The 7,972-nt window shown below is 31.6% G+C and overlaps 1 protein-coding gene across 1 annotated transcript; it reads right to left on the reverse strand.

Moving 5' to 3' along the window:
- Positions 1-1,525: 1,525 nt before the first annotated feature.
- Positions 1,526-5,011, reverse strand: LOC132751458 (uncharacterized). The gene is made up of 6 exons (XM_060741613.1): positions 4,832-5,011; positions 4,141-4,229; positions 3,333-3,473; positions 2,846-2,955; positions 2,518-2,628; positions 1,526-2,063 (listed from the first exon to the last, which is right to left on the reverse strand). The coding sequence occupies exons 1-6, from the start codon at positions 5,005-5,007 to the stop codon at positions 1,818-1,820; spliced, it is 873 nt and encodes a 290-aa protein (XP_060597596.1). The 5' UTR covers positions 5,008-5,011; the 3' UTR covers positions 1,526-1,817.
- Between the last annotated feature and the right edge of the window lie 2,961 nt (positions 5,012-7,972).

Below are 7,972 nucleotides of genomic sequence, written 5' to 3' on the forward strand. Positions count from 1 at the left end.
CGGCATTTAAGTCGTGTCATAGTATATAAACGGGTACGCTGAAGACCTTAAGCTACTTGCCAAGGAGAGGCGCGAGTTACCACGGAGAGGCGTGCGTGTGTTCCTATACACATAGTATAAATTGTTATTATCTCATAAGTTTTGTTATTATTTCCTTTTATTGAAAATGCCTTTTTCTTGTTCATCCTGTATGTTGTATTTAAAGATGTAACAAAACGACAATAAAGTTTATATATGTATAAAATTATTCTTCTATAACAATTTTCAAACATCCAAGAATATGTTAAATATGAACTGCAGATGTTTAATATATTAAGTGTATTACATTATATGTAATCATTAAAGTATATGCATTCATTTCTTATTAAAAAAACAGCTTTGACTTTATAGAAAATAATCTCTAATTACCTCCCTTTATTTACATGAAATTTAAATTCGGTAATTTCTTAACAAAAAAAATGCTTTTTGGAACTAACAACAGTGATAAATCTTCATTTGAGCATTATATTTATGTTAAAAAAACTTAAAGAAATTTGAGTTACAGGATCTTTAAGGTTCTAACACTTGATAAAACAACAGCAGTCAGTATAAATCTTGTTCTCTACCCCTGGGAATAGTGGGACTTAAATTTTAGGATATCCCTTGTAATTTGGTTTGCCCTAAAGGAAACTCTAATAGTAAAGTCCACACTACATCCCCACCGCATTGTGAGTTAGACATATTACAGGCAATTTTGGCGGCAAAATAAAACCAAATCATTGATATCCCAGTCATTCTATTGGATAAGAATAGAACTTACATGATTGGTGTGTAAAAGTGGTTCACTCCATTTGTTTTTCTTTCTTTTTTTATTTTCTTATAGTAAATGTAATGAACTACTTATTCCCATTACCTTTACCTCTCACTACTATATGTGTATGAAGGATTCAGTGATTTCAATATCAATATTCTAAAAAAGTACTGGGCCTGATTGGACCGGACTGCATGGGTGTATAGGCTGGTCCATGTCCTTTTCACCTTCAATTTTAGTTGAATAATTCCACCAGAGACATTGGAAAAAGGAACAATAATACCTTTTTTCTACTAACTTTATCTATTTGCTAAAAAAACATGCACATTGTGCTTTTGCCAGAATATATTTCCATAACTATAATTTATCCATTAAAGCAGCATGCCTCCAGATTTTTTTCTAATTTCTATGAAAAAATAGAAACCGTTTTTGAATTTTGAAAGAAACATGAAGTGAAAATTAAAAATAAAGAATTAGGTACTTTTTCTTCGCAAAAAGTACATAAATTCTGTCAGAAATCACAAAATTTTAGTTAAAGGTAGTTATGAATGTGGTTATATATAGGTATTAACAATAGCATGTAAAGCGTTTATACATAAACTGAAGACGTATATTAAAAGGCTCATTATGCCTTAGAAATGCTATTTTTTCATTTCTTAAAAGCTTTTTATTTTTGTTGTCTTGTAAGAGTTTACAAAAACTTACTCATTTGCTAAATTAAGCATCTAACATGCTCTAAAATCATCATTCAAACGTTATAAAACTCGTATTTGCATTTTCTAAAAAACGAAAAAAATAATTCTTAGGCCTTTGATTTCTCAATTCTGTTATAGAAGAATGCAGCTTCAATGACACTTCAAGTATCAGAAAAGGTACGCACAACATTTCAATGGATCGTCTGTACAAGTGATAAAGCAGGAAAAAAATGAATGTAACAAAAGCGAACAGCTATATAAGTTCGATATAACAGACATAAGATCATTAATTAAATCGTATAATTTGTCGGCATATTTCTTGATTGAGAAGACTATATGGAAGCCCTGTAGAAATTGTCAGATAATCGCGTCCCAAGCACCTCTTTGTGCATTCTCGCATCATAGCTCTCCTGGTAAGCCTCGTTGTCGTTTTCTTGCAACTTCCGGGCATACAATTTCTGCTTCTCCTTAGAAACGATCTCTAGTGAACATGCCTCACAAGGATGAATTTCCACAGATTCAAGGTCCTTGCTTAACTGAGATGCCTTAACAATCGCTGCTTTTAGGTCTTGCTGCCTCTGCAAACAAAATTATTGTAATATACGATGATACTGTTTCTTTGAATTTATCAGAGACATAGATACATCTACATCTCTGAATTTATGATAAATTAAAAATTTGCTTTTTATTGGTTAGAATCTATATACATTGTACAGAAGTTTAATAATTGAAACTTTGTCTGGCATTTGTACATGGTAGTCAAATGTTCTAGATATAAACTAATTTTTTTCTTTCTTCGGGCGGGCGGGGATGAGAATCTGGGAATTTATTTTATATAGCCTTAATTGAAACTATGTCTGACCAAATTATTGATACGACTGAGCTACAAGAAAGCTCAGGACTTTGCTGAATGTACATCTATTAAAATCGCGGACAAGAGCTGTAACGACCCCTTTTTCTACAGGTACCCATTTTAGATGGGAAACATTCTTATGTGACATTTTTTGAGCTGCATTATCAATATTTACTTACTTTATGAGTGAGTTGTCTTTTCCTTTTTCTGTATAAAAGTATAGAACCAACACCAACAACAGTCAACAGAAACACGCTCAATGTAATTGCTATAACAACTTCTGAATCTACCTGGTTAAACACGAAAAAACGTCAATGAATGATATATCAGCAGAAGTAAAATTAACATTGATATGGAAATGTAAAAAATAGACATGTATAGCTAGACATATAAATTGATGTATAACTAGACATATAAAAATAGACATATAACTTGACATAACTAAGACATACAACTAGATATATAACTAGATATGTTTAGATCAATAGATTATAAACATATTAATACCTCACACTCATCAGAATCATCGCCACAGTTGTTGAAATTGTTACAATGTAATGAGGAAGCTATGCATCGCTTATTGCTACACCGTAATTCGTCCACAAAACAAGACTCGGCTATGAAATTGAAAGAAACAACTAGTAAATAGTGAAATTGATTAAAAATAGCTGAAACACGAAGCACTGACCAAATCCTAGCGCACAAAGAAGAAATTAAGTCATAAAGGATAAAATACAACATTCAATGTAAGATTTAAGACTATATGTAAATACATTCACAACATAATGTCAACCAAAACTCTTTTTAGATATGGGTTATATTTTATAGTCGGACACAACGACTGGTGGAAATAATAAAAAACAATAAGTGGAAAAAATAAGCATTTTAATAAGATTGCTCATGATGCTGCTAAAACGGAAACAAAACAAAATACTATATAGTAAACAGTGCTAATATCTTTAAAAGGTTGCAAGAAGATTTGATGTGTTCGTACCTGTGTGAAAAGATGTAAACACAATCTCGAAGCCATTGTTTTGTTTGTAGCCATCACTTTGGAAACCCACTGTCAGGAGGTTACCAGTGGTGGTGTAGTCTCCGGGAGGTATTATATGACCACATATTTGAGGATGTGTTCCTAGAAATGTTAGACTATTTTAAATGCTGTTTATTTTCGTTCCATTTTAATACATGTAACAAATTTAAGAAGAAAATTTGCAATGGCCTAAAAGCTAAGGAAGTATAGAGGGGACATCAGAAATATATATATAGCACGTGCGCACGCGATATAGCTACTATACGTGCGCACGCAATAGTCCCTACGTTGGTCAATCACTGGTGCACGTAATAGCTATCGTGTGCGCACGCAATAGCTTGTAGCTATCACGTGCGCACATAGTAGCAATCGCGGTAGATAAAACATTTTTGATGGCCCCTTTGTGCCACCGTATATAGCAGACCGTACATGTATACATTTTAAAGTAAACTAGAATAAAAAAGATCAAAAATGATTTTTTAATGAGAAAGGTCCTCGCGAGACAAGCTAAGGAGAAATTTTGTCAGCCGATTAGAAAAAAATGTAAAAAAATATGACAAAATTTGACAATATTTTATACGTTAGACATTTCAAAGCAAAATAATGCGTCGCTGAGGAATTTTCATTTTTTACATTTTAGAGCGCAAAAAAAAGTAAAAACACATTTCGTTCAGGATATTAATTTTCTTTAGAACGCGATCTCTCCAACATTTTTCTGTCTTTTTTATTTAGTTGTTTGGTAGATCTGAAATTATTACAAATACCAGACCTCGTAACACCCTTGCTGTCATATTATGACCGTCATGTAAACTCATAAAATCATCACCACAGTTTGGTTCCCACTCAATGTCCATTTCTCTGAAATATATATACTTGTATACAGCTAAACTAAATGAGAGCGAAATCTGAAATCAAGAATGCAAAATATACAACAGTGTTTTTCCACGTAATAACGAATTTAAAATTATTTTGGGGTAACACGAAAGTCATCCTTTTTATATCGTTGTAATTTACACATTTCAACAGATGTGTACGGAAGCACAGAGGGGACGTTCCGTCCATAGATCTCATGTACTGATATACCTACAGTATCATTATCTACATATACTTTATAACTTCGAAATATTCACAAGTACAATTTCGTGCGCAAGACGAAACAACAAATCAGTACTATTAAAAGATTCACTTTAAAGCTGCACACCTTTGTTATATTTACACAGTATGAAACTATTTCATGTTATGTATCTGACAAGGAAACTTTTTGAAATCATATATTCTCATAATTTATTTCATAATTGCAAAATGCATGTCACATTATTTGATAAAAATATCAAGTTTTAAAATAAAACATTTATATGGCCTATTTCTAGGTGGAAAATGCATAAATTGGTCGGATCTTAAACCTAATTAAATTCTTAGAATTTTAATGCTAAAATTATGCAACAAAAATGATAACCGACCTGAAAACGACAACAATCCTCCTGTCAAGTGGGGCCTTAATCGTTACATGACATTTTAATTTGCTACGGTATTTGGACCGGCGCGTGACGGATAATCTCCCGGCAGGAATAGCAGCCGATTCCATGTCAATGTAACCTGTACAGTCATCTTCCATGTAAACTGGAAACAATATCATGTTCTTAAAGTGACATTAAAAAAGGTAGAAAAAAAAACACAATATTTGTCAAAGAATAACGTTTTCAAAAATAGATATTTTTAAAAAAAAGTTGGACCATTTCATGTAAATTGGAAAAAAAATCGTGTTCTAAAAGAGACATCAAATAGAAATTAACAAACAAAAATAGGATTATAACATACTTGTAACATGACTAAATTACAAAAAAATTACGGAAAAGTAAACTTTAACGTTAAAGACCAAAAAGAAAAACTTTTATTTTTATTTCTAAAAATCCTTTTATTTTTTGTTGTTTGTATCATGACTATCTAAAAGTTACATTTTGCTACTTTTATGCCAAAAACGTAATGTCACATTCAGCGCTATTTTTTCAGTCTGGCTATTAACCATTATTTAAACCTTGTAAAGTCACGTTTGGCCTTTCTAATTAAAGAAGGGAAAATGAGTTCGTTTTTTGAGGTATACATATGTAAGAATTTGAATATATTTTTGGAAAAAAATACACTTTATCGTGAATGTCTTATAAAGCATTAGTAAGTAACTAAGTATGTTAAAATAGATATGTTGTTGTTTGCGAGGTTAACTTAGTAAATTCTTATAAATATGTATGTAAGTCATCGTGTACGTTTATTTATATTACATTTAAACTCTATCAATATTTATTCCGTTATATATGTCGGCTGATGTACAACAATAATGTATCAATTTGCTAACGTGCCACATAACGTGAAAACAATCCACATTGGATACCTGCGGTCTTTCCGTTACAGAAGATATAGAAAATTCCTACATTAATCAACAACCGTTTACGAAAGAAATGCATTCTGATGATTATATTTATATGAAATTAAAAGTTGATACCTTCGTTTTACAATGATGTTTAATTTGCATTAAAATGTGAGAAAAGTACTTACATTTCCTTAAAGATTGGACAAAATCAATCTGCACAAGAATAAAAACTAATAAGCATAATAATTTGGTACAGCTTATATTACAAATTGCCATATTTTCCGTCAAACAATGCTTTAATTTTATATCACGGTGTGTTTTATGTATCAGTATTGTTCACTGGCGTCCAGCGAATACCAAGATGTTGATATGACAATTATTTTGACATGTCCATTTAGTTAAAACCAGAAAAACTAACTTAAGTTGACAAATTGACCTTATTTGTACACTGTCATATTTTTTGTAGGTATGTATAGTGTTTTAGTGAAATAAGTAAACATTTTCAGAAAAGAATCAAAGGAAAGGTAGATGATAAACTTTGGCTCAAGTTTTTATCGTTTATGAAAACAAGAATTATACTTGTGATTTATCTTAAAGGTCTTAATGTAAAAATATACATAACGTATAAATACATATTTTACTATAATTAAGTAAAGAAAAAAATCATAAAAAAAAATTACAGCCGATCACCGAGTATCAATGTCTACTTGTCTTATTTTACCAATTTCAATAAACAATTCCATATTTGTTATTCACTTATAATTCTACACGAAAATGGACATTTTTTGAAAATTTTCCTTTACTCAATGATAATAAGTGTGCAAATGGCCAAATGATATGAATTACAAAGAAATACAGTTACGTATCTAGAAGTCATTTTAATTATGAATTAAGATTTTTTTCCGTGGAAACACCATTAACTAAGTGTGCTTAGTTGGGAAATGAGGAATATTTAAATCTCCCATTTCAGAGAAAAACTGAGCCTTGATCCCTTACTTAAAAGGAAAGGGAGACAACTACAGTTTCATTTTTGGTTTATCAATGTGTTCAATCCGGAAGTTCCCTTTTCCGTCCTAGTACATTACTTCAATCTAGTAACCATGAGAATAACCCATATAAAACATTTCACCAACTAATTTACATATACCTGTATACATGTAGATAATTAAGGCAACATCAAGTTCATATAGGTATAATTTATTTTTCAATCATTGACTATCAATCAATTGGCAAATATACAAATCATGCATTGAAAGTAAAAACTAGAAATGTGTCCATAGGACACGGATGCCCCCACACGCCACTGTTCTGTCAATCTTATGGAAGTTTAAGCAAAATCTGCCATCCGGTTTAAGAGGAGTTGCGTTCACAAAATTTCTACATAGTATATAGTGAAAAAATCAACAAAGGGCCATAATTCTCTTAAATTTGGTGCAGCAAAAATTCCGTCCTTTACTACCATCTACACATTAAGGTTGTTCATCCCTGGAAGTTTAAGCAAAATCTGCCATCCGGTTTAAGAGGAGTTGCGTTCACAAAATTTCTACATAGTATATAGTGAAAAAATCAACAAAGGGCCATAATTCTGTTAAATTTGGTCGCAGCAAAAATTCCTTCCTTTACTACCATCTACACATTAAGGTTGGTCAATCCCTGGGAAGTTTTAGCAAATCTGCCATCCGGTTTTTTAAGAGGAGTTGCGTTCACAAGATTTCGGTACGTACGGACAGGCCCGACGGACGGACGGACAGACGGACGGACACTCGGACGGACAAGTGCAACGCTATATGCTCCCACTCTGCGGGGGCATAAAAAATACAATGTAACAATAAAGTCTACAATAATAAAAAGTTAAGTACAAAAGTTAGGCTGATGTGTTAACTACTCAACTCACCAATCATACATATATGTATACATTTTATTTGATAGTTAGAAATATGTAATAATTTCAAATTTACATTTCATATGTTCAACATAGAGACCAAACACAAGAAAACATTTTTAAAGCTAAACTCATTTAACAGTTTTTATCAAAAAATTTGTCTGTTTTTCCTTATCGTTTCCTGTAACTAACTAACTTAACCAAAAGGTAATTGCTTTCTTGCAACAATGAAAATAGGCACACTGGAGGGACTCCATTGAGGTTTCTTGGGCATAACAGCATGTGGGTTTTTTTTTGAAGATTTTTATAATCAAACCATTACTTTTTAACTTTAGTCAAAACTTTCAATCTCTT

This window comes from Ruditapes philippinarum, unplaced genomic scaffold, assembly GCF_026571515.1.
Source record: "Ruditapes philippinarum isolate M1 unplaced genomic scaffold, ASM2657151v2 ctg1245_1_1_1_1, whole genome shotgun sequence".
Lineage (NCBI taxonomy): Eukaryota > Metazoa > Mollusca > Bivalvia > Venerida > Veneridae > Ruditapes > Ruditapes philippinarum.

Coding starts and splice junctions, on each gene's coding strand:
- LOC132751458 (XM_060741613.1), bottom strand. CDS start 5,007: ATGATATTGTTTCCAGTTTACATGGAAGATGACTGTACAGGTTACATT. Junction 3,474..4,140: donor GACAGCAAGGGTGTTACGAG/GTCTGGTATTTG, acceptor TAACATTTCTAG/GAACACATCCTCAAATATGT. Junction 2,064..2,517: donor AAAGACAACTCACTCATAAA/GTAAGTAAATAT, acceptor TTTTGTTTGCAG/AGGCAGCAAGACCTAAAAGC.